The sequence below is a fragment of the Esox lucius genome, chromosome 19, assembly GCF_011004845.1.
Source record: "Esox lucius isolate fEsoLuc1 chromosome 19, fEsoLuc1.pri, whole genome shotgun sequence".
NCBI lineage: Eukaryota > Metazoa > Chordata > Actinopteri > Esociformes > Esocidae > Esox > Esox lucius.
This window is the reverse complement of record NC_047587.1, coordinates 33,699,299-33,727,261: the sequence shown is the minus strand read 5'-3', so window position 1 is coordinate 33,727,261 and position 27,963 is coordinate 33,699,299. Positions and strand designations below refer to the sequence as shown.

General features: G+C 40.6%; 1 protein-coding gene across 6 annotated transcripts in view; it reads left to right on the top strand.

Moving 5' to 3' along the window:
* grm8b (glutamate receptor, metabotropic 8b) overlaps positions 1 to 27,963 on the top strand; it is a 227,285-nt gene that overhangs the window by 131,258 nt on the left and 68,064 nt on the right. For all 6 annotated transcript variants that reach the window (XM_013131660.3, XM_020044957.2, XM_034288511.1 and 3 more), the window contains 3 exons: positions 25,294 to 25,429; positions 26,232 to 26,386; positions 26,564 to 26,701. In XM_013131660.3, coding sequence (XP_012987114.1) covers positions 25,294 to 25,429; positions 26,232 to 26,386; positions 26,564 to 26,701 — 429 coding nt within the window. The remainder of the gene's footprint in view (positions 1 to 25,293; positions 25,430 to 26,231; positions 26,387 to 26,563; positions 26,702 to 27,963) is intronic.

Below are 27,963 nucleotides of genomic sequence, written 5' to 3'. Positions count from 1 at the left end.
CCATGCCCCACAGCGGCACCCCGAACCCATCTTGGGGCAACCCCCAGCACTGCTCCCCAAGGGGATCCTCCTCCACTCTCTCATAGACCGCTTCATCCTCGTCCGATGAGAGGGAGTCAGACCCCCAATCGCCCCTCCACATATACACCCTCTCTGGAGGGGCTGCCTGCTGGCTCCAGTTGTGGTGGATCATTCTGTAACAACTGTCGTGGTGTAGCGTTGGAGGAACCAGGCGCAGGCAGAGATCACGTTCGTTGGTTTATTAAAACAACAAACAACAAACCGAACACGAACGGAAAACAATAACTACTCTACTGAATGAAAATAAAGTGCGCAACAATGCGACTTAACAACTAACATACAAACAGTAGCACAAACAACACTCACCAGCATACAGACAGCAACAATGACAGTGACAGCAACAATGATCCACCATGTGGGGAGCAGAGGGGAAACATATATACACATACAAATGATACAAATTGGGACCTGGTGTGAAGGATTGAAAACATGTGACAGTCCGGGATGTGTTCGTGAGATATGGGAACTTGTGGAAATATGGCACGGTGGCGCTGCTGCTCACCGCACCATGACATGTATTTCCTCATAGTAAACATCTCTGACTTAAGGGAATGAAGTCAACCCCGAACCCTGCCAAATGCGAGTAAAGTTGGCAATTCATAGGTGAATCTGTTGACATATCAAATATGTCGTCCTGTCCCTGAGAAAGGCTGTTAATCCTAATTGCTCTCAGGTCATTGCTGTAAAAAAATAATGTGCATCTTAACTTGTAAAACAAGGCTATTCAGCCTAACTCTATGACTACTGTCCCTACCAAATACGGGCAGAAATCTAGTTGGCTAGTTTAAATGGCTATACAGCAACTTCAGCTAATTGGTGGCTAGAATTGTATTGCACCAAATTGAGAAACTGTTGTTTAAGGTCTTTGGCAGCTAGCAGTGATGTGGCTAGCTACTTTGATTTTTAGTTTACATTATCATGTTGTAGGCAGCTAAAGTGAATGCTGTATGCGGAACTCAATGCAATAATTTTGAACACAACAGGACAGCGACATCCTTATCAGGAATAAGTATTAGGTCAAATTTTACAATTGTATACTTTATCTTACCAAATGAGCAACGAGTATCAATGGAACTGTTCATTTTGAATTGAAGATTTGATCAGCTGAGCAAGCTAGCAAGCAAACTGACTTAGGTTTTCTGCGTGCATATGCACAGATGGAGATTCAGCCATAGGCCTCTCCAGATTTCATTGTGGGGAATGAGTAAGTACACATCAAATTACATATTAAATCAGGTTTTAGGACAAAGCACTAAACGTTCCAGCCTGCTTATATTTTCTATTTAGTTTGGCTTGCCTTCATTTTGGAGTCTGAACTCAAGCCTAACAGAAAAGGTAAAAGCACTTAATAAAGAATCATAACTAATATTCAACAGTTGTGACTTGTGACATTCTCATCACACATAGTGCTGCAATACATTTTTAGACTGCAACAAATGTTGGTTCAATTAAATCAATCACATTTATATGCTTCCTTTGAATTTCTTAATTGTCTAATACCATATCTGGGACATCGAGTCAGTGGTGTAGATTCTCGGTTTCAGCTATTTTGTAAATTAATCTTACAATATTTTGTTTCTGTTTCTTTTACTATCTTCTAATGCCTAAGAAAGCAGTCAGTCTTTCATTTTCTTGTTTTTGCCTCTTCAAGTGATGGGAGAACCTTACATGGAACCCAGAAGGGTTCTACATAGACATAAAATGTTTATCCGATAGGGGCAACCAAAGCCTTTTGGAACTTTTATTTCTTAGAGTATACGATTCCCTGTACATTGACATGTAGGATGTCAACATGTATCGAAGGCTCATTTGCTGAAATTGAGAGCAGAGAAGTTCAATTACTGCTTTTTTGCTCACTGATTTTGCACTCCTTTTAAAAGTTTATTATTAATGCTTTACAATATATAAATAAAGAACACTATATTTGAGTTGTTAAATAGTCAGTTTTAACCTTCCCTTAATATCTTTTTTCTCTCTCTGCCAAACTTTCAAGCCTTAAAGTTCAAAGCTTCAACGCCAACGCTTAGGGAAGAAATTCATGGACTTATGTTTCCCATCAAGGCTTCCATTCAAAATATTTCTTTGGAACAGATGTTAATAAGAGAAATTATTTCTTCACTGTTGCCACAAAGAATCGGAAAGTAAAGGTTGTTTAAATGCTTATTTGCATGTGTGGAGATACAGCTGTTCAATACATTTGTTGCAGTGGAAAGAAGACCTGTTGATGATTTCTGTTATTGCCCATAATTATATTAATTTGCATTATTTGGTTAAACCCTGCTCTCTGGCTTAAAAGGAAAACAATGTAAACATACGTGTCTTCATTACTCCAGTACATGGAGTGTGAACCTTGAAATGCTTAGAAATGTCCAACATTTTCACATGCTCCTTTGAAAATAAATATTCTCACACTATCTCAAAGTAATCAAACACATTCTCATACATATCACCACCAATCCCAAGAAAATGATTTTAAGATGTGCAGCAGGTTGTTTGGGGAGGGGGATGCACTTCTGAAACCATCCATTTCTTTCTCACAAAACAGAAATCCCAGTGCATTTTTCACCATATAGTGGTTATACAAATTGGTTATAAAAGCCTTGGAGCTTATTTAATAGACAGTCATGTATAAGCACAAATCTTTACATAAAAAAAAAATCGTTATTTACACACGAAATGTGAAATGTATCAATATGGTTGTTTGCTTGAGAGTATTTGTAAATTTAGGCAAATCAACAAGCATGCATATGCAGTGCCAAATGGTGGAATGTGGAAACTGCTTGATATGCATAGCCTGGTTATTGGGTTAATGTATATTATAATGTGTTACAATTGAATCATTTTTCTTATTTTGTTTTTCCACTGTAAATTGATACAACATTTCTCAACTGGCTAGCATAGGAAAATTGTATAACCGTTTCCTAAAAAGTTGGGACACTGTGTAAAATGCAAATTAAAACAGGATGTAATGATGTGAAAATCATTCGTCACTATATGTAATTCAAAATAGTAAAATACAAGATATTGAATGTTGAAACTGAGAAATGTTATGGTTTTTGGAAAAGTACATGCTCATTTTGAGTTTAATGCCAGCAACAAGTTTCAAAAATGTTGGTACCGGGGCATGTTTACCACTTTTGCATCACCTCTTCTTTTAACAATAATAAATAACTGAGGAGACCAGTTGCTGTTGTTTTTAAAGTTAAATGTTTTTTCCCATTCTTGCTTGACATTGGATTTCAGCTGCTCAACATTTTGGGGTCTCCTTTGTTGTATTTTTCATTTCATAATGAGACAAATGTTTTCAATGGGTCACATGTCTGGACTGCAGGCAGCCCAGTTTAGCACCCAAAATCATTTACTACGGACCCATGCTGTTGTAATACATGCAGAATGTGGTTTGGCTGAAATAAACAAGGCCTTCCCTGAAAAAGATGTTGTTTGGATGGTTGTATATGTTTCTCCAAATCCTGTATTGTTCAGTACTGATGGTGCCTTCACAGATGTGCACGTCACCCATGCCATGTGCACTCATGCACCCCCATACTATCACGGATGCTGGCTTTTGAACCGTGCACTGATAACAAGCCAGATGCTCCCTCTCCTCTTTAGTCCAGAGGATGCAGCGTCCATGATTCCCAAAAGCAATTTCAAATTTTGCTTGGGCTGAAAGAAGGTGGCAAGGTGGATCTTATTTATATGGTTTCTACTTGTATGGTAGAGTTTACCATACAGGGTGATGGAAGGTTCATGGGAGTTTGCCCAACCAATCCACATGTGTTTTGTGGATTTGGAGAAGGCATTCGACTGTGTCCCTCGCGGCATCCTGTGGAGGGTGCTTCGGGAATATGGGGTCCTGGGTCCCTTGCTAAGGGCTGTCAGGTCCCTGTACGACCGAAGCAGGAGCTTGGTCCGCATTGCCGGCAGTAAGTCAGACTTGTTCCCTGTGCACTCCGGCAGGGCTGCCCTTTGTCACCGGTTCGTTCGTAATTTTTATGGACAGAATTTCTAGGCGCAGCCAGGGGCCGGAGGGTGTCAGGTTTGGGGACCATACGATTTCGTCTCTGCTCTGTGTTGGCCCCTTCAAGCCAGGACCTTCAGCATGCACTTGGACGGTTTGCAGCCGAGTGTGAAGCGGTGGGGATGAAAATCAGTACCTCCAAATCCGAGGCCATGGTCCTCAGTCGGAAAAGGGTGGCTTGCCCACTTCAGGTTGGTGGAGAGTGCCTGCCTCAAGTGGAGGAGTTTAAGTATCTAGGGGTCCTGTTCACGAGTGAGGGAAGGATGGAACGGGAGATTGACAGACGGATCGGTGCAGCTTCTGCAGTAATGCGGTCGATGTATCGGTCTGTCGTGGTGAAGAAAGAGCTGAGCCGCAAGGCGAAGCTCTCGATTTACCAGTCAATCTACGTTCCTACTCTCACCTATGGTCATGAGCTTTGGGTCATGACCGAAAGGACAAGATCCCGGATACAGGCGGCCGAAATGAGCTTTCTCCGCAGGGTGGCTGGGCGATCCCTTAGAGATCCCTTAGAGGGTGAGAAGCTCGGTCACCCGGGAGGAGCTCAGAGTAGAGCCGCTGCTCCTCCACATCGAGAGGGGTCAGCTGAGGTGGCTTGGGCATCTGTTTCGGATGCCTCTGGAACGCCTTCCTGGGAAGGTGTTCCGGTCCCGTCCCACCGGGAGGAGACCCCGGGGAAGACCTAGGACACGCTGGAGGGACTATGTCTCCCGGCTGGCCTGGGAACGCCTCAGTGTCCCCCCGGAAGAGCTGGAGGAAGTGTCTGGGAGGAGGGAAGTCTGGGCATCCCTGCTTAGACTGCTGCCCCCGCGACCCGGCCCCGGATAAGCGGAAGAAAGTGGTGGTAGAGTTTAACTTGCATTTGTGGATGCAGTGAGGTACTATGCTCACAGACAATCGTTTTTGGGAGTGGTCCTGAGCTCAGTGATGTCCACTACAGAATCGTGCATCCCAACGGCCCAAAGATCATGGCCATCCAGTATTGGGTTTCGGCCTTGTCACTTGCATACAGAGATTTCTTAGGATTCTCTGAATCTTAATGTTATCATGTACCGTAAATGATGAGATCCCCAAACTCTCGCAATTTTACTTTGAGAAATATTTCACCTTTCCAATCTTTTTTGAAATGTGTTGCTGCCATCAAATTCAAAGTGGGCATATATTTTTCAAGAAACAATAAAATCTCTTTCAACATTTGATATTTTGTATTTGTCTCTTTCCTAATGAATATAGAGTTTAAATGATTTGCACATCATTGCATTCTGTTTTTCTTTACATTTTACACAGCGCCCCTACTTTTGAAAACAGGGTTGTACTAAATGACTTGCATTTACTGTGTGTGATATTATTTGAGCAAGTCAGTGCATTTCTTATGGTAATAATACAGGTAAATTAAAGCATCACTGCTTGCGTCACATTTTGCAGCCACAACTGCAATCAAACTTCCTATAATTAGAGGTCAGTCTTTTACATCGCTGTGGAGGTTTGTTAGCCCACTCGTCTTTGTAGAATTGCTGTAATTCATCAACATTGTAGGATTTTCGAACATGAATTGCTCGTTTCTGGTCCTGCCACAGCATCTCGATGGGGTTCAAGTGAGGACTTTGACTAGGCCACTCCAAAACCTCAATTATGTTTCTCTTAAGCCATTCTGTGCTGGATATTTGGTTCAGTTTCAAATTTCTATCACATGACTTACAGTTGTGCTCAAAAGTTTGCATACCCTTGGAGAATTGATTATATATGTACCATTTGAAAAGAAACCATTAATGAGCAGGCAAAACATTATTTTTAACAGTATTTCTTATGGGATTCACATTCAACTGTAGGTCATAACAGAATGGCACAATCATAAAAAGAAACATGGCAACAAAGAAAATGTAAAAGTTTGTAAAAGTTGTAAAAGTTGTCTATGAGGCTGCACATTCTTGCAGGTGGTATAGTTGCCCATTAATCTTTGCAAAATGCCTCCAGGTCATGCAAAGTCTTCTTGCATGAACCCCACGTTTGAGATCTCCCCATAGTGGTTTGATGATATTAAGGTAAGGAGACTGTGAGGGCCAATCCAGAGCCTTCACTTTTTCTGCTGTAACCACTGGAAGGTGAACTTGGCTTGTGCTTAGGGTCATTGTCATGCTGGAAAGTCCAAGAGTGTCCCATGTGCAGCTTTCATGCAGAAGAATGCAAATTGTCTGCCAGTATTTTCTGATAACATGCTGCATTCATCTTGCCATCAATTTTCACAAGATTCCCTGTGTCTTTAGAGTTCACACATCCCTAAAACATCAGTGAGCCTCTACCATGCTTCACAGTGGGGATGGTATTCTGTTTACTATAGGCCTTGTGGACCCCTCTCCAAACATAGCCCTTATGGTTGTGACCATAAAGCTCTATTTTGGTCTCGTCACTCCAAATTACAGTGGGCCAGAAGCTGTGAGGCGTGTCAAGGTGTTGTCGGGCATATTGTAACCAGGTTTTTTTGTGGCATTGGCGCAGTAATGGCTTCTTTCTGGCAACTCAACCATTGTTCAAGTATAAATTTATTGTTCTCCTTGAAACAACCACACCATCTTTTTCCAGAGCAGCCTGTATTTCTCCTGAGGTTACCTGTGGGTTTTTCTTTGTATCCTGAACAATTCTTCTGGAAGTTTTGGCTGAAATCTTTCTTGGTCTTCCTGACCTTGGCTTGGTATCAAGAGATCCCTGTGATTGAACAGTACTGACTTGCATTTGCAAGGCTTTGGATATCTTTTTATATCCTTTTCCATCTTTATAAGGTTCCATTATCTTGTTAAGTCTTTTGACAGTTATTTTCTGCTCCCCATGGCTCAGTATCTAGCCTTCTCAGTGCATCCACGTGAGAGCTAACAAACTTATTGACTATTTGTACCCAAACACTAATTGCAATTTAAAAAGCCACAGGTGTTATTTGCCATTTTCACCTGTGTGTCACCTTGTGTGTCTGTAACAACGCCTAACATTCAAAGGTATGTAAACTTTTGATCAGGGCCATTTGGGTGATTTCTGTTATCTTTATAATTAAAAAAGGAGCCAAACAACTTTCTGCCAGTGTATGCAAACTTATGAGCACAACTGTATGTTCTGTTTTAAATCATTGTCCTGGTGCAACAACCAAATCTTTAGCTTCAGGTCACGTACTGATGACCAGACATTCTCCTTCAGAGTTTTCTGGTAGAGATTCATGTTTCCTTCAATGATGGCACGCACTGTATGTCGAACATGGACAAATTGCATTGGCAAAGACGAACAGTGTTCACAAATTGAAGCTGGCCCACAGGGAGAGACAGACACTTAACAGGATACTTGGTCAATGCCGCAAAAGCACAGCCTCAAATTACCACGTAATTGAATCAAAACCTCTGTGACCCAGTCTCAACAGAAACTGTAATGTAGTGATCTTCACAAAGCTTGCATTTCTGTTGGAGCACAAAACCTGGACTCTTGAACATTGAAAAACAGTAATATGATCTGATGAGTCATTGTTCACCCTAAGAAATATGAGGCCATTTTACAGGGCAAGGTGCACCCTATGGTGGAAACACTATTCCCTCATGATTTTCCAATGTTCCAGGACAATGATACCCCCATATACACTGCTAAACAAACTCAATAGTTGTTTTATGAATACTAGGATGGCATCAAACACATTCCCCAATCTCCCTTGTCACCAGAGCTGAACCTCATTGAACCATTATGGGTTCTGGACCAGAGTTTTTGAAGTAGATTTTTACCACTTCGTCCCTCAAAGAACTAAGGCAAAGGGTAGCCATACTCCTTATTATGTCCTTGATATTTATATATTGTTGTTTTCATTATTTTGTCCACCCCCAGTAGTGTTTGCGGGTTTTGAAACCTATAAAGAAAAATACATGCTTTATATGTAATCATAAGCTAAACTTTCATATAATTTCCATAAATTGTCACACAGCAAGTGGATGTCCAGAGGGATTAATTTGTCCCATGTAGCTCTGAGTATTGCCCTTCCAATGTCAGGGTTATATGTTCAGTTCTCTTGGGGGGCCAGTATGAAAATGTATGCACTCATTACTGTACATCTCTTTGGAGAAGTGTCCGCTAAATGACGTAAAAGCTAAGGTGCGTTAGCCTTCAATGGGCTTCAAAAAAACTATAGCTGGAATAGATGACACCCAGATCAACATGAAAGCATCATCCCAAGGCGTGTTCAACTGTAAATGGAACTGCCTTCCACTCATTTAATTTGCAGAGGACAGGTGATGCGTAACAGACGCTGCTGAATGTGGTGGCCAGGTGGAAAATGCACATCATTCATTCTGCAGAACTACAATGATGGCATTTACATTTACTCTACATGAGTGAGCATGAATGGGGATCCTTTCTTATTGAGGGTTAAATTTTTTTTGTTCATGAATGTTTTATATTTCGAAAGAAACATCACACATTTAAATACATTTAGAAATGCAAAATAAAGAAAATAATATTTATATATATGTTTTGACATTTCAGATGCATCCTAAAATGCATCCCAAAAATTGTAACTGCCCATTCCACTTCAATAGTAATAGCACTTGGTATATACAGGGGCTGAATTATAGCTTGAGGACATACAAACCCTGCAGACACTGGGAAGGGTCATGCAATATTAAGAATATTGCCGAAAGCAAAGGCCCATGAGCTATTTGTAAGTGTAAAGACTTTAAGGGCATGCTGAACAGGCTGCTGCAGGGGTAGCTGAATATGATTCCTTCTGGAAATAGAACACAGTGCTTTACATCCTTATCCTTCTACTAGCTTTTTCTAATACCTCAATTGAAGACTTGACAGTTTTTGTAGGCGTTTGCTTCTCTCAAATTTCAGCTCAGTGTTCAGTGTATTAAATATGTTTAAATATGTTGTTTAAAAACAATGGCAAACTAAAGTAACTATGGTAACCTTTATAAACAGATCATTTAAAACATGTTTTTATGTGCACTTACTGTCAAACAGGTTTGTCGTGGGCAGACAATATTATGGTTCAAGACAAAAAAAAAAGTATTATTGAAAGTCATGTCAGTCATGGATTTTTTTAAATCTATTTTTTCTATTTTTATCGTCTAATAATATTCCAGTTCAACCTTGAATGTTCCCAAAATACTGATGCTATATGGTGCCTCCTCTGTTAGACATATTTCTATCAGATAACATTGATCGTTTTTGCATCAGTATACACTCAACACTGCATAATAAGTGAAAACCTCAAATTGAGTTTAGTCATACTTTGTTCTTTGATCATCCTTTAGGTGTCTTTAGAACATAAATTATTTGCCATGATTTCAAAAGGCATATGCACATCGTTTTAAGTTCCCACACATTACAATGGATTTCAGAGCAAATACTAAAGCATGAAGTCCAAGGAACGACCTGGGGATGTTTATAAGAAAAGGCTAACAGATTGAAAGTTCCCAGGATCACAGTGGTTTCCATCATTGTAATGCCTAACTGTAATTAACCTTATTCTTAATGCCAGTACTGTCATGCTTAACGCAGATTACACCATACTGTAATTTTAACCAAAGATGATATTCGAAACATGGCGTTTTTCATTTTCAATCAATTGTGTTAAGGAGCAACATAATAGCAAAACGTAATGGAGCAACATAATAGTGAGTCATTGAGGACCAATAGCACTGGGGATACCTTGTTAGTGAATGTAATTCCAACGATGTATGATCATACTGAACCTAATTGTGGTTTTCAAATTAGTAGTATATTTACGGAATTCCTGAGATGTACGGTGGCATGGTGTGGCAATTTATTTTATTTTATAAAACTCTTCTGCTCCACTAGCCAACAGTTTGTCTAACTGGGTGTGCTTCGCCACCTTTTGCCCTTAAAATGTACCGTAACAATTGTTTAACTGGCCATCATGTTTATTTTATTATCACAATACCTCAGTAACAAAGCTGTAATAACTGTTGTTATGACTAAATACGTTGATATCATCCACAAAGGACACAATCTGATTTGATGAACAATGCCATTTGTCATGGGATTCACTGCTTGAATATCATCACCATTTATGCAGCATAAAACTGTCTGCATGCTTAAGTGCATTTAAGAATGTGGATTCAGAGTTGACCAGAATAACGCTGTGCATACACCATACCCATAAATAGGTAACATGCACTTCGGCTCAATTGCTGCCTACACATACTGTATATTTATCATGGACATCGTGAAATATTCAGCAAATGGGAAAGTTATGAGGGTGTCCGTCAAAAACACAGACTGGATATTGCTGTTTGTTAATGGTGAAATCAGAGGCTCAAAAAATTCACATGGTTGCAGTTATATATAGGAGGGTATCCCTGGGTGGGTTTTGTTTTTCAGGGGGAGATCGAGAAATCAAATTAGTAGTGATAGATGAGATCCATTCGAGATTACTGTATGGTTACAGTTTTTCCAACTGTTCATTTTATAATTTCAAGTATGTTCAGTAAATAACAGCAGTTAATGCAGATATTAAAGATGCTGTATATGGGAACAAACATTTTGGCAAGAATACATTTCTGCACTTTTTTGCATTCTGCCTAGCTAGTACAATGACCAAGGGTGTTTCAATTGAATATTGGTATGCACCATTTCTAACAGAAAATTGGAGCAAAGAAAATCTTGAATTTCAGTTAATAAAATATCCCTTGAGATTACAGGTTGACCTATTATATGAAATGCAGTTGGTTGGTGGACCTTAAAGTCTGAGATTGAGGGGTATCAAAATGTGTTCCAAGATGTAATCACTACCACCTAGTGTGATTAGCATAGTGCTAAAGTATGCCTGATTTTCAGATGGGACTGGCTATGCATGTGAGATTAAATAGACTTACATTTCTTGATCCACATTTTAAGCAATAAACAGTTTAACTTTGAACAGTTTCCAGTGTTTGTGACAGTGCAACTTAGGTAAGTAATGAGCTTCACAGCAAATAGAATGTATCAAAACTCTGCCAGGCATGGGGCTGTATTTAAGTCGTTGATTGTGTGAACTAAACATTTTCGATTACATCAAGTCTACATCGAGTCGGCCACTTCATATACAAAAGAGTTACTAACTAGTGTGACGTGAATGCACACTCTTCATATCAGCATCGGGCCAATGCTTCTGGGAGAACCACCACATATTATATGTCAGTCACCATTATCGACTCTTCCGTTGAAAACATGCCACATCACATTACATTGTTGAACTGGAAGCCTATTGGAATGCTGCAGGAGGGACTTATTGGGTAATTCATATTGGGCATCCTATGACAGGGAACGTCAAGCCTGTTGCATAAAGAAATTGGTGCTTTGATAAAGGCTGACATGACTTTAAAACATCAATTGTGATTGTATTATTTAAAGGTTTAAGAAATAAATACTGTTGGGGAATACATGAACTGTCTTTCAAAGAACAATACTATAGTTAATTCCGAGCAAAATGCCTGGTCAGTGACTGATTCCTTAAAGTAACTGGTAAATTGCTTGCCAGTAACTCATTTGCAGTTTGTTTTCCAGTAGGTACATTTAAAAAAAAAAACAGGAACTTTCTGTAAGCTATCGGTTGTCAGCTGCAAATAATCTTCTAGAAATTCCAGTTTAATTGTAAATGTAAGTTTTGCAATGCAGCTCTTGTTCATCACAGGTTTTTTACAACAGCTATAGGACTAATCAACGCATAAAACATATCTACTAATGTTTTGAACAAATACAATGTATTTTAGAACAGGAGTATTCAAATCTTACCCTTCGAGGGCTGGAGCCTGCTGGTTTCTTTTCTACCTCATCATTAGTTGCACTCACCTGGTGTCCCAGGTCTAAATTCATCCCTGATTAGATGGTAGCAATGAAACAAACTTAGTGGAACTCACTTTGATGTTCAGAATTATGCATCTCTGCCATCATCTTTCCCTACCTATGCATATAAAAGTACCATCAAAGCACCATTAAATTATTATATAATTTTTGTTGTCAACTGCACACAAGGTTAAACCAAAGGTTGCTTTTCAGGCCTGAAATGGGTTGTAGGCATTGCAGCTTTAAAAGGCAATTTCATAGTGAGCCGAAATTGACAGCATTTTCTGTGAATTGAAATCTTCATGTGCATTGCCTTTAAAAGCTGCATTTGGATTGAATCCAAACCTAACTCAACCATACTATGTTAGGTAGATGTGAGGAGTAGTCAGGATAGAAATGAAGTTAAATTGCATTGTTTAAAAGCAGACTTACCTGCAGGTTACCTGTCAAATGCTCTAGGAGCTAAGCTATGTTTTTGGAACCCTTTCATGTGATCACATGAAATGTATTTCATGCACCTTACAAGATGGGTCCAAATCCATCCCAAACCTATTTGGTTATTTTCACACACAGTACCTTCAGAACAAAGTCCAAATCCTATATGGAAGCACAATGGAGGCCAACCTACAGCAGCAGACACCCCTCAGGAACCATTTTGCCCAGTAGCTTGATTCCATACCCTCAAGCCATGATAAGCAGACATCATCATGGCTTGAGGTGTATATATTGCATTACTGTTCAAGGCATACTGTATCCAAACAATATGTTTAGGTCACTCTTATTTGAAAGAAAAGTATTAGAATATTGTTTCATTTTTTTTGTTAGAATTTTATCACACCTCATTCTGTATGCCTCCTTGTCTGTTTTTATTTCCTGTATGTGGTCGACAAAACATATTTGAAAGCTATTTGGAACTAGTTTTTTAAATGGTTACACTTAGGCTAAAAGCACAGGGTCCACAATCAAATTCTTTATAGGGGCCATTTGTATGATTTTTGCTGTACTACTATCATAAATGACCAGAAGACACCTGCTGAGAAGCAAAGTTTTTCCAAAAATAAGTTCAATGCTCCTGAAGTATTCCCCATTGAAACTTTCTTGACATTCTGTCTGTCAGTTTGTTATGACATGTAGTCTCTTCATACTCGCTGTAGACACTTACCATCACTCTGATTTACCCTGTAGACTAGCTAATACTAAAGTAATCTGGTCTTGTTTGATAAGGGAAGGAGAGAAGACAAGTTGTGTCATTGTTTCAAAATAATTTATTGTAAATGTTAGAGGCAGGTTTCTACCCAGTGCCATCAAGCAATTCACCACAAACCAATTACTACAATAAACTACTGAGTCAATATTGAATTAGTATATATCATACAGAATGAAAGCTCAGTTTAACTAGATTCTGGTAGCCACTTCTGTCTTATGATAGCTAGAGAAGTGGCAGTTTGTTTCCAGATGTATGGTAGTGATGTGATGATGTACTGTAGGTCATGAAACCGTAATGATGACTGTAGGCAGTGTTTGACCTTGTCAAATTATGTTTTACTTTTTCCAGCACTGTGCTTGCTTTAATATTATAATTTACATCTTCCTTTAGTATGGATTTTGTTTTCACACATTTAGTTTGAATCATTCAAAGCAATATAAATAACAGCAGCAAAGATATGAAAAAGCATGAGCTCATTCACTCGCCGCCAAGGCTTTAAAGAGTTTGTGAAAGTGGTTATGATCTGGTCATGTTCCTTGAGACCTAGTGGCAGATTTAGGTAAAGCTGAATTAAAACATATTTTGAAATTCACTCATAGAAAAGCCTAAGAGCATAGAAAAGTCTGCATGCGTGTTTTGTTTTGTATGTCAGTGTTTGTCATGGATCAATTTTGTATTGCTTATTTTTTGGATGTGTAAGATTTCAGTAATCTTGATGACATTGAATATTATGGGGAATGGTGGTCATGAACTGTTTGTCATTAGCTTCTGGATTTTAAAACAGAACTCTCTGCCTGAGGGTAAAGGCTGAGATAACAACACTCAAGCAACACCTCACAAGTGGCAGGATAGCAGTGACTTGATGGAGCAGCAGGCTATTGCAGGTATTAATTAGCACCCTAGGTTATATTTTGTTCAGAGTAACACAATGTGTAGAGTGTAGAATGCCAACTCAAAAGTGGGATCAACCTGAAAATATGGTAATTTAGCATATGCTTTTATCCTAACTTAACTACAGTTCCAAGTGACACATGTTTTTGTAAACAATAAAGTACACTGAACAAAATTATAAATGCAAGACTTTTGTTTTTGCCTCCATTTATCATGAGCTGAACTCAAAGATCTAAAACTTTCTTTATTTACACAAAAGGCCTATTTCTCTCAAATATTGTTAAATCTGTGTTAGTGAGCACATCTCCTTTGCTGAGATAATCCATCCACCTCACAGGTGTGGCATATCAAGATGCTGATTAGACAGCATGATTATTGCACACAATAAAAGGCTAGCCACAATAAAAGGCCACTCTAAAATGTGCAGTTTCACTGACCCGGGGGGGGGGGGGGGTCAGAAAACCAGTCACTATCTGTTGTGACCACCATTTGCCTCACGCAGTGCAACACATCTCCTTTACATAGAGTTGATCAGGTTGTTGATTGTGGCCTGTGGAATGTTGGTCCACTCCTCTTCAATGGCTGTGCGAAGTTGCTGGATATTGGCAGGACCTGGAACACGCTGTCATATATGCCGATCCAGAGCATCCCAAACATGCTCAATGGGTGACATGTCCGGTGAGTATTCTGGCCATGCAAAAACTGGAATGCTTTCAGCTTTCAGGAATTGTGTACAGATCCTTGCAACATGGGGCCGTGCATTATCATGCTGCAGCATGAGGTGATGGTCGTGGATGAATGGCACAACAATGGGCCTCATGGGGATCTTGTCACTGTATCTCTGTGCATTCAAAATACCATCAATAAAATGCACCTTTTTTCGATGTCCATAACACGCGCCTGCCCATACCATAACCCCACCGCCACCATGGGCCACTTGATCCACAACGTTGACATCAGCAAACCGTTCACCCACATGATGTCATCTGCCCTGTACAGTGAAAACCGGGATTCATCCGTGAAGAGAACACCTCTCCAAAGTGCCAGACACCATCGAATGTGAGCATTTGCCCACTCAAGTCGGTTACGACAACGAACTGCATTCAGGTCGAGACCCCGATGAGGTCGACGAGCGTGCAGATGAGCTTCCCTGAGACGGATTCTGAGTTTCTGCAGAAATTCTTTGGTTATGCAAACCGATTGTTGCAGCAGCTGTCCGGGAGGCTGGTCTCAGACGATCTTGGAGGTGAAGATGCTGGATGTGGAGGTCCTGGGCTGGTGTGGTTACACGTGGTCTGCGGTTGTGAGGCCGGTTGGATGTACTGCCTAATTCTCTGAAATGCCTTTGGAGGCGGCTTATGGTAGAGAAATCAACATTGAATTCACGGGCAACAGCTCTGATGGACATTCCTGCAGTCAGCATGCCAATTGCACGCTCCCTCAAAACTTGCAACATCTGTGGCATTGTGCTGTGTGATGGAACTGCACATTTTAGAGTGGCCTTTTATCGTGGCCAACCTAAGGCACACCTGTGCAATAATCATGCTGTCTAATCAGAATCTTGATATGCCACACCTGTGAGGTGGATGGATTATCTCGGCAAAGGAGAAGTGCTCACTATCACAGATTTAGAAAGATTTGTGAACAGTATTTGAGAGAAATAGGCCTTTTGTATAAGTAGAGAAAGTCTTAGATCTTTGAGATCATGTCATGATAAATGGGTGCAAAAACAAAAGTGTTGCATTTATAATTTTGTTCAGTGTATGTTTCAGACTGCAATAAAATAAAATTCCAGGGAATATATTACTGTATAATTGTGTGATACATGTTGAATGGCAATACCTAGCTATACATACCAAAGTAGTTTCGCTTGACTGATTTGCCTTGTTTGCGCTTGTGCTAGATATACTCTGTTCTCCTTGCTCTCACCCACCGTCACACCCACCGTCATACCACACAAACTTGTGTGTTCATCCCGAGAGGTGCCACTTTTGTGAAACGCTCACCTTCGTCTACTGTTGTTGTAGTTTTTTACTACGTGGCACTGATCCACTCGCTAAAAATCCTCTCTCCCTTCATTTTGCACCAGAAAGTCTGAACACCTCCCCAACTGAACCGTGCTATGCGGGGGAAACCTCTCTGGGGTTTGATATAACCAAACTAAATAAGCAAGTTGTGAATGTGACCTTAGACTGATTGACCTGTCTAGATGTACACTGTTGATTTTAGAAACAACGTTAGACAAGTTAAATATAAAATATGTACTGCAATAGTGAAACAACCATAATGTGGTTATTGCTAGTCATCTCTTTACCTGTAAGACATAATAAAATATATCACTTTTTATTCCGCTGATGTCTTACCTCTGAAGTAAGGGACATCTCAAGGACAGGTCCCTGAATGGGAGATCAGGGATGGTCACTAAATAACCCACAGACGGCACTGATGATAAGATTATATGTGTTAACCCCAGCATCGTGGCTGAACTGCATACCATCATAATACATCATCAGCTTCCAACTGGCTTATTCATTCCAGTTACAACAATAATAAACCCAGCATGTGCACTCTTCAAACAGACAAAACCAATTGTGAAGTACTGAAAATACTAAAAGTATAAATCATTGATGTATGTAAGTTGCTCTGGAAAAGCACATCAACTGACTGAAATGTAAGGGCCGATTGGTCCTGACCCCGCTCAGCGCTCATCCTTTTGTCAGAGGGAAATGGAAGCTTGAACGAACTAATGCCCTTTGCCCTTTTTCAATTGGGTTTCTAAACATGTTGTCATCTCCAATTTGTCGATGGATGCAGAGAGCTATTCGTTCAGTGCGGACGGCTGTTTTTTCATTCAGTGCAAACCAGCTGTATCTGACTCTGCGCTGACCTTTTTCAAACCGGAGTGTTTCTGTAACACTTTCTGCATTCCCTTAGATTATATTAAATGTTTCTGTTTTCCATAGCACCGGATAAGTGCTCTGGAATGGAGGTTTTGAATTGACAGTATCTCTGCAATGAGACACCCCCATTTTCAGCACCCATCTAGGGATTGTATAAGTCTGTGGGCCTCACAAGTTAAAGCGATGTCATTTGTATGCAAATGTAGTCACAGAAGCAGAGTAGGAGATAGCGTGCAGTATGAAATATTTATATCAACCATATTATGATGAATATGTACTACTGCCAATGAGAGAAATCACAGTTGATAGTTTTGTTAGTTTTAACATATTTTAAGACCCATAAAAAATCTTAATGTAGCTAGGAAAATGAATACACTTCTGTAAAAAGCGTCAGGACATTTATTCTCACTTCTAGCCTAGTGATGGGTTTGCAACAACAGGTGTTTGCACAAACGTCTCTCTCTGCTTTTATTACATTTATTTCATTGTTAACATTTTTGTATGATAGAGTAAAGAGTCAGCCAGTCATAAGTGAATAAAATGTCTTCAATTGTGTGATAACAATAATTCAGAATTTATGTAAAGTGGTACGGCAGACAGGTTACAGCTAATTGTTTGATTGTGCTTGCTTGATCAGCCGATTGATTTGTACTGTAACTGTTTGACCACTGACAGCACTGTCGCTGTAAACTGCGTCCAATGCCCACATTTACTCAAATTAAGTGAATGATCGGTTTGAAAAATAACATTGCAAATCGAATGAACAACCAGTTGGCTCAGGTTGCAACACTAGTTTTGTGTTGGGAGTATTTATTTTTGAAAGGCTGACTGCCTATATCCACAGCAATATATATTCAAGGTTGAATTAAGACCTCTTTTTTAGTTGTGCTGATCTATGGTCCACGGCAATCACCTCATACCTACAACCAGGGCCGGCCCTAGACATAAGCCAAGACATAAGCCTAGCCTAGACATAAGCCTAGACATAAGCCTAGACATAAGCCTAGACATAAGCCTAGACATAAGCCAAGACATAAGCCAAGACATAAGCCAAGACATAAGCCAAGACATCAGCAGGCCCTTAGGGCTCCTGACCGCCTGGCCACTTGGGGAGGCCCCAGACCAATAGGGGAGTTGGGGCCCGAAATCTAATTTTGCTTAGGGCCCCCAAAAGGCTAGGGCCGGCACTACCTACATTATAACCAAAATACAGCGACCATAAAAAGGTAACTTTCCATGTGCTCTTATGTGCAATTGATTCAACCATATCACAAACACAAGTCCTACACATTCTGTAAGAGTCTGTCAAGGGCCAACATGTCTGAATTTAATGTGCCAGCTTTTGAATGCCAGACAAATCTTTCTGTGGTTATTAATGTGAACAGTTGATCTCAGGCAGAGGGCTGGCTGGGATACTTTAATGTAACTTTCTCATCTAAGACAAACCCAACTACAGAAACACTTCAGAGGTCAATGTTTATCCCAAGGGCAGAACTGGAAGTAGTGATATGACAATGGTAAACGTTTATTTTGAAATATAATCTTCTTAGGCAAACATGGAACTCTAATGATGTGACTTAGAAGAAAAGGAGCCAGACTGTGTATGACTCTATGTTTTAAATTGCAGTTACAGTAATAATAAATAATTGAATGTAAAGTATACAGAGGAAGTGTCATTGGTGCATAGTACCCTTTGGAAGTACCCATGTTTCATATGTTTTTTTTTTTTTATTCATTTGTTTTAGAATAACAGTGTTGTCTGGTTATATTAGGTTTTTTTGGTCTGTTTTCATCAAAGAGTGATTGTTCTCTCTGCATGTAACATCCATTGCCATACATCTCAGTGTGTAAAGAAAAACAACATGAGAATGTGAAGGAGAGGCCTGCTGTGTTTATGGTGTGTTCTGAGAGCTACAAAGCAAGTTGGCCAGTGTTGGTTTTTCAGTGTAACATTTCAATTGTTGATTCAGGTCATAATGTCACTCTGTTACGGTTAAATGACCACCCATCATTATATTTCCCAGCATGGCCTACTGCAGAAAATACCATTTTAGTTTGGTTTAAATATAAGTATGTTTCACAAAACTAAAAAGGCCATCAATTACAAGCCATACAAATACTGTCATAGTTACGTTTCAATCTCTGCCTAGGAACTGGGTTAGTAAAAAGCCTTTCGAAAGTAAATAAGAAAAACAATCATGTCTCTGCTCTTAAAAGGATACTTTGGGATTTTGACATTTGAGGTATTTTCTGACTTACCCAGAGTTAGACAAACTGATGTATACCAATTGTAGGTCTCTTAATGCAGTGTGAAGAAAGTTGAAGTGTAGCATATCACTACTGTAGCTTAGATCAATTACCTGTTGTCAATGGGTAGGAACTGGCCTACTATGCTCAAAAGAAGTAAAATGTACCTTACCACTCCAAAACTTGGTTGTTAGTATATTACAATACCCCACATCTAAAAATGACAAAGTATTAAAGACAAAAGAAGTAATGTGTGGTAACTATTTATTTCACTAGAAAAGAAAAGGCACCCTTGGAAATATGCAAATAAAGTTGAGTGAGTGAGTTGATTTATATTTCATCTCAGTGTACAGTGAAATGCATATTAGTTCACTTGAGTGTATAACGAATTTCACACAGCCAGTGTGTGAGAATCACTCTATCACCACGAAAGTGTTCAAATGAACCCTGCAGTGAGTTTTGCGATGAAATGTAGGTGTACAGAGAACACCATGTGCATTGTAATTAACACCATATTTCTAACTCCATCATGTAACCATGCTATATGCAGTAACTACAATAATGTCATTACATCTAGTGTCACTATATATAAAGTTGGTTTTAACTATAGTGGTTTTGTTATCAGCCAAAACCTTTAATGCAGCACAAAGCCTTTCCACACTAAACTATAATTCTTGAATTGATCCCAGTGAAAAACAGTACACTTGACACCTGTTGTTTCATGTGTTAATAAACACTTTTATTACTTCAGGGAATGTCCACTTCATACCGCCAGAATAGTTAGGATCCCTGCAAATGGTTGATTTTCCAACCTTTATCAGGATTATAAAAATGTGTAATGTGGTTGAATTCCCAGCCTTTATTGATATTATACAACTCTTAACACACATCCGCCTTATTCCATGCAGAACAGACTTGTTAGTGGAATGCATGGTACTAATACACGAATGTCCCTGCCCAGCTTGATATTGCTACACTCCCTTATATAATTTGAAACTCAAGCATTAAGTCCCAGCAGGCTGCAATGAGTCCTGATTGCTGCAGTGCCTGGGTACGGCGATATCCCCTGATATCCCATGCTACCACGACCTCAGCAGGCTTCATTTATATTTTATAAAGAGAGGTAGCTTACAAAAGAGAACATATTACTCTGTGGGAACCAGACTGTCCTCAACAGAGTGTCATGCCTTTCATTTCTCACCTAATCATTAGAGGCAACCTTTGTCTCCTTGCCGTGAGGTTTTCACACGGCCACTGTAGGCTATGTAAGTCATTGTTGAGCAATAATGTTGAGCAATAATTGAGTGACAAAAATGGTGTATTATGTGTGATTTAATGACATTTGCATAGATTTAAATAATCCACACAAAAACCAAAAGCACTCTTTACAAAATGTACAAAACCTACTAGTTTACCATTTTACACACAATTTGTACTGAAGATTTGTGGTTATTGAGGTTTAGTTTTGTTCATGATCACTTTATGGTTTCCCACTAAAGTCTTTATAACATTGGATGTCAAAATTTGCTCCAACCCCAAGACTTTCTCTGTTTAAAGTGATCTTCAGGCAACAACCTTTCCCCAGTTTTCAGCACTAAGCAAGGCACAATCATTTAGTGGTTGTATTACTATGTAGTGACATGGGGAATTTGTCCATTCATTAGAGGACAGTTAAACAAATTAAAACCTAGACTATATTTCTGAATTTTTGGGGTTAGTATTTCTGTATAATTACCCTAACCCCTAACCCAGATGATACTCTCACCCTGCAATATAGATAGGTTCCTTGAATCTATTAAATGTGTAATTGAACATATAAATCAATAAAATATTAAATACAGCATAGTGGCCAAGGTACAATTAGAGTCTTGCGTTAGTTCTCGGGTCCTTCCACTACAACTCTTGAAATCTTGCAGTTTAGAAGAGTAGAGACTAAGAATGATGTATGATATACTTCCTAGCATGGTGGAAGTGCAAAGTGATGACCTTGATGTTCCTTTCCAATAAATATCAAGGGTCTTATTATGATAACATGATAATTTATCTAGGATTTGTCTGGCTGCCTTTGTAATCCATAAAAATCTCATCATGGCAAGCCTGAATGCTAGAGGGGGCATACTCGGCATGTAACCCAATCATTTATTTGTCTCAGAAGCATCTTTAGGTTAAAAAACAAAATGAAAACACAAGCTGTAGAACGGCATTGTGTACGTGCAAACATGAACAATTGCTTTAATGTGCACTTAGGCAGCGCACATCAACATCAGTGGAAATATTTTTGTTATGGAGACTTTAGTATTCTTGCACGAAAGTCTGTCGGCAATTAAATGAAACTGTAGTTTGTAGCAGGTGCACAGCCTTTAAACTGAATTACAAATACTCTAACTGGGCAGTATTTAGCTTCAACTTTGGTAAGTGGGGTTGGCAACAGAGCAGAACAGATTCGGTGATAGGTTTCTTAAATCTGTTGTGAAAGATTTTCTGTCAACCCTTTGAGGAGTTAACAGTACATTATTAAAATATGTGCGCACTGTCTGCCTAAAGAGGTTGCAGGTGGTTGAGGGTGGAAGGTCATAGCATGTCATAAAACAATTGGCTCTAAGTCTTGTTTATTGTGCCCTTCAAAACAACATCCAGACATGCTTAACTAATCTTGTTCATCAGATGCTTTTTGTACATTGTTTCATTCACTGCGATGTTCACTCAAATATTCTCTCAGAAAACATCCCATCAGGGTGCCCCTTTAGAAAAATGAAACATAGACAAACACCTCCCACACACCCTTAATTACAGAACGATGACAGGGAGGACAGCGGCTAAACATAACAATTTGGGGGTTGGGAAGCAGATTTTGAGGTTGGGAACGGCAGGGAAAGCAGATTGGCCATTACCCTTGAAAGGGTATCAATTTAGGGGGTAATAACTAGTTGTGTTTGGGACAGTAATGTGGCGAGATGGCTCCCCTGATGGAACGGGAAGTGGCACAAAAAGATGTAACTGGTGCAGATGTTTATTAAATGGGCTGTAACAAGGAGAGATTGGATTCCAAGGGGAGATTATTGCTTAAGTCAGAGCAGAGAGCCTAATGACAATACGGCAGCCTGGAAATGATGGCAGGTTATTAGGGACCTTATTAAAGATGGAGGGGTGCTCCTGTCAGCACGCCTTGTCGAGTGCTGTTTATTTAAATTCCCTATAATGGATCTGTCACATCTGGCAGAGGTTTTTCAAGAAGGTTGGCGGAGTGCATGTGAGTTGGGCATGCTAATATCTCAGAAGGGTGTGCTTAAGTCCAAGATTTTAAGGAAAAGCAAGCCATTATACTCCTTATATGTGTATGTTTAGGAATGTGTGTTTGTGTCGTGTGTAATGTTCAGTGAGGGAAACGAGTTGAGGAACTTGGCCACGAGTATTCAACTGGGTTTAATTTGATTGACATTTCCCCTCGGCCAGTGGTCTTGAAGAGGCGTGGTGAAATTGATGGCCCCAGCAAAGTTTCAACAGCTATTTGCTGAAGTGCACGTGCCGCAAAACAGTGTGGAGGGACATAAATAATAGAATAGCTGAAGTGGTTGGAATGTGGCTATGCTTAAAGACTCAATGTTCCTGAGATTAAAGTAGGAGGGGTTTGAGTTTATTCAGTGGATTTACACTGCTACCAGTGTCCCTCCGTCTTGAAATTCAGAGGAGGAACTCCCACAGACCACAGACAATGATAAGTTCCCGGGCTTTAGGAAGATGTACAGTAGGGCTGTCATCTAATATTCTATATTCAAATATTTATTAGAATAGTTTTTAATAAACGAATTTCGAAGGTGAAAATGTATATTCGAATTTTAAAAAAAATTTGGGGAAAAAAACGCTTGCGGTAGTCCACTGCTTTGCGAGTGGGCGCGCTAGCGCACCTGAGGGTTCAGGGACAGGTCACAGGAGTCGCACTGTCTGGCACAGCGTCACTGCTGACAGTTGACTTGTCTTGCATGGAAGATGACAGAAAGCGCAGAGCCCAACTCGACCGCATCAGAGAAAGTGATTTTAACCCCCCAAAATCTAAAAAGCCGTGTCTGGAAGTACTTTGGATTTTGGTCGGTAGGAGGTAAAATTGTTGAGCCGCGAGATAAAGTTGTATGCAAGCTATGTAAAATACAGTTAGCATACCATTGAGGGAATATTCGAACGTCATTTTTGACCAATTTTGACAGCCCCTAATGTACAGTGTACTTAAGAGTCTGTTTAGACTGGCCATGCAGACTGACATGGAGAATAAGCCAGTGATCTAGTAGTGGCCGATCCCTGTGTGGTCAAGGAGCCAGCTATGAAAGCAGCTGACTGACTTCAGGCTCAAACCCCTCTGCAGCTGGACTGTGCTGACCGCTGTTAGATATTGTCCCCTTATGAACCGTGAACAAAATAATAAAACCAGAAAGTCATTGGAGAACGTATTTAGTAGCATTCAAGTAATCAAGATGTTATCTTCTGTGGATGTTATGTTCTCAGTGGGAAAATGGTTAACAGTCTTTTAGGCCAGAATACAGAGGAGATGGTAAAAGCAATGGTAATTAGCCAGTGGTCCTCAGAACCCTTCACAGTCTGTATATCTTCCAGGCACATATGTTTATTTTATGTTTTACCCTTGTATGGTGGTACCGAGTCCATTCAGTCTATCCATGGCCTTATGACTGTTATGCAGGTTTAGAGTTCATGGCTCTACCCACACGCACGTACATATAAGACTTTCCGGGGCCCCATTAGTGTTGGAAACCACATGTTATACCTCCTTTTCTTTGAACAGTTTCTGTTAGTATTCACAAGCATTGTGTTAAGACTACTTTAATTACTTTTCACAACCATAATTTCACACCACTCTGTCTCCCATTCCATGTAACAGAGTGTCTGGCCAGAACATTCTCACCTCTCCTGAGAATAGGGCTACAGTTTCTACCAACAATGTACTTTCTGCCCAAGTTGTGAATACCTACTGTTCATTTAAGGACTCTTACACTTTTTTGCCAGATGTGATCACCTTCTAGCTCAGTCTGGCTCCTACTTAACAAAATGAACATTTGTTCGCAAGAGGCAGCTGGTTTAATGTGTGTGTGTTTTCTGGTGTACCAAACGTGCTCATTGTGGAAGTTGGCTGCTCATTTGACTCCTACGTGGAGCAGCTGCTGCTCAGCTGCTCAAATATCATATCAGCACAGGTTATAGGCAGTTAGTACAGATTGCAGTCCTGCATAAGACCAAGAGGAAGCAGTCAGAGGGTTTCGGCTCCTTGTCAGCCGTCAGCGCGGATGTGCAGGAAAGGTGTCACTTGCCGCTGCCGCCCCCCCCCCCCCCCCCCCCCCCCAGAAATCCATGAATACACAAATAAAGTACTTAGTGTTTATGTGTTGTTGTGTTTGCTTGCACTAGCCTGCACACCTGTGTCTGCTGTTAATTAGGAATGCAACACCACCCAAGAACGTCCCTTCATCTAACATGCATAATGCAGTCAAGATGGGATGGAGGATGTGGATGGATTTCTGTAGTTCTGTATTTGGCTACTATCTACATCAGTGAACCAAATAGTGATGGCCTGTTTCTCCCTCCCTTTTCTCTGCCATAACACATCACTGCCTCTTCCTCGGTTTCTTCCCTCTCCATTCTCCTCTTATTCACCTATCTACCCTCCTCAACTCCATCTCTCCTCTCTCCTCCCTGTTTTACCACCTCATCTTAACCTCCCCTGTTATTGGCTCTCCACCTCTGCTTGCCCTCTCATTCTCACCTTCCTCTCTTATCCACCCCATCTGTATCATATTCCCTTGACTCTCTGTCTCCCTCACCCTGCCTGTCACTGGTGTCTCACTGTCCCCACCCCACTCCTCACACCCTTCCCTCAACCGGCAACCCCTCCAATTCTCTCACCAAACTCTCACTTTGTCTCCCCCCCACTCTCTACTCTCCATATTTCCTCTATATGCCTTCACTCCTTTTCTTTCACCACCTTCTCTCTCATCCCTTTCTCTCTCATCCCTTTCTCTCTCATCCACTCTCACTTCTCCCTCTTTCAAAACATCCCCTCCCTCTGTACCAACCCCCACCCCCAACACATGCGCACCTTTCTGCCTCCCGTCCTCCTCCTGTCCCCACAGGGGGTGTGTGCATTGCCCAGTCTCTGAAGATCCCCAGGGAGCCTAAGCCGGGGGAATTTGACAAGCTCATCCTGCGACTGCTGGAGACCTCCAACGCCCGAGCCGTCATCATGTTTGCCAATGAGGACGACATCAGGTCTGTGTCTCTGTCACACATACACACAAGCAGACATGCACAAAGTAATGTGCATACACATGCACACACAGACGGTGCAATCCAGGCACCATCGAGTCAAGAACAGAGTGTTTATCCTTCATCAAATCCACAAACTCTTCACTGTGGATTGAGTTGAACTCAATTAACTCCTGTGCACTGGGTAAGAGGGCCTTGTCTATTTTGGTGGAGTGCCTTGTCTACATAGGACTCAGGGGTTACCTCGCCTTTCTCTGATTAAACTTGAGTTAAACAGAAATGATAATCTGCCACTGTCCAATATAACAACTGAAATGAAAGCCCTTTCCTATTCTTCTGGCCCAACTACATCCTGAGGGGGGTGGGGGGCTCAATTGTCCATGGTCCACAACCTAAACTCAGCATCAGAAGGTAATCAGTTAACTTAGTTCTCCAAGCTCCTGAGGACTAGACTAGAATAGAGCCACACAGCTTTTCTAATACGGTCGTATTAGGCCAGATCTCCCTCAGTTTGAACTCAGTGGGTGTTGGGAATGTTGGGAGAGGGGGACTTTGCTGCAATCAATACTTTAATATGGGTTTGTTTCACATTTACCGATTTCTTTAAATAGCAATATGGAAGCCATCAGTTTAGTGTGGCTTATATGGATCACAGGAGATATTAGATTCATATCACAGATAGGAGAGTTTCATATATTTCTCTCTCTATTGAGATGATGCTGCCTGTGAAGTCAGATCCATACAGGAAGTGAATCAAAAGTTAAAAATCAAATCTTTGCCTGACACCTATTAATTATTCTCACAGGCGTATCCTTGACGCTGCCAAACGCCTGAACCAGACCGGTCACTTCCTGTGGGTGGGCTCCGACAGCTGGGGCTCCAAGATCTCCCCTGTGGTTCAGCAGGAGAGAGTGGCAGAGGGGGCCGTCACAATCCTCCCCAAGAGAGCCTCCGTGGACGGTGAGGGAACAGCAACACTGTGACACGTGCATCTTACCCTGCAAACCGTAGGACATAACGAAGGGTTTCATAGCCCTTCCAGATATACAAACATAATGACGTGATACGGAGTGGGGCGTCAAGCTGAATTTCTGTCTCAGTTTTCTTTAATCATCTTTATTTTCCTCCTTATCTCAGCCTTTGATCGCTACTTTCGAAGCCGCTCCCTTTCCAACAACCGAAGGAACGTATGGTTCGCTGAGTTTTGGGAAGAAAACTTTGTTTGCAAGCTAGGGATGCATGGCAAGCGACCTGGGAGCCCAAAGAAGTGCACAGGTACAGCATGTTCTTTCTTGTGCACTGAGGCTGGGAGGGGTTTTGCACTGAGGCTGGGAGGGGTTTTGCACTGAGGCTGGGAGGGGTTTTGCACTGAGGCTGGGAGGGGTTTTGAACTGAGGCTGGGAGGGGTTTTGCACTGAGGCTGGGAGGGGTTTTGCACTGAGGCTGGGAGGGGTTTTGCACTGAGGCTGGGAGGGGTTTTGAACCAAACAGAAAATGGTGTGTTGAACTGTCTTCAAACTCATGTCCGCAGTTGACTCAAAGTAAAGGGAAATGACCCTAACCTGGGCTGCATAATAAGAAATTACATTGTCTGGGGACCAAGGTACTACTGCCAGACAGTTAGTGCTTTCCTCCAGTGTAAACCTGACTGCATAACATGTGCACTACAAAGATAGGCTGAGAACAACCGAGTCTGGTGGAATCCTAAAGCTCCACAGACCCTAACCATGACTTGTCCAAGCAAATCAATGCCATGATTTTAATATGTGGTATATAAAGCGTGAAGTACCTGGGGAGATATGACTTTTGACACCACATGATATCCTATTATTTTTTGCTTTTACCTCAATCCGCCTCAATTAATTTTGAACAGATTGACTTGTGACATAAGTAACAGCACAAGTCAGTCAGCTCAGAGATCATCCCAAAGGAATCTTACTTTAATATATCTGAGAATATGTAGGTGAAAGGGCCTGCTTTAGCTTGAATTGAAAACATCCAGTTGGCACTCTTTGAATGCATGTGCCTGAGGCACAAACAACTATATTTCAGAGACAGGTTGTATGTCTCAAGATGTGGATGCTTTTATTTGTGTTGTAGACCACTGGAGACAAGGGCAGTCCACAAGCAATGTGTCTCTATTCTTCCTTTTTTACACTTGAGTTGCAATTATACCACATGTATTCTATTATTTGCCTTTTTATTTATGTACAGCTTTGTCTTTTACCCCCCACCTCAAAAAACAACTGCACATACAATCACACCATAATATTAATCCAAATCTGAATAAAAAATGAGCCACTGATGGACAGAAAATCCTAGACTGTTCAATGCCTCAAATGCTGAGCATTTTGTTTATATTCTATGAATTATCTGAATTATTAATTTAAATGCATAGATAGAACCAATTCCATGGTTTTACTATTCTGTTCCTGACTTACTTGAATTTAATACAGCATAGCTGCCAAATGTTTGAAATAACTGAAACTGGTACCTTTTTGTGAATTATTGTCTGTTTCTTTTGCGTGTGTTTCTTT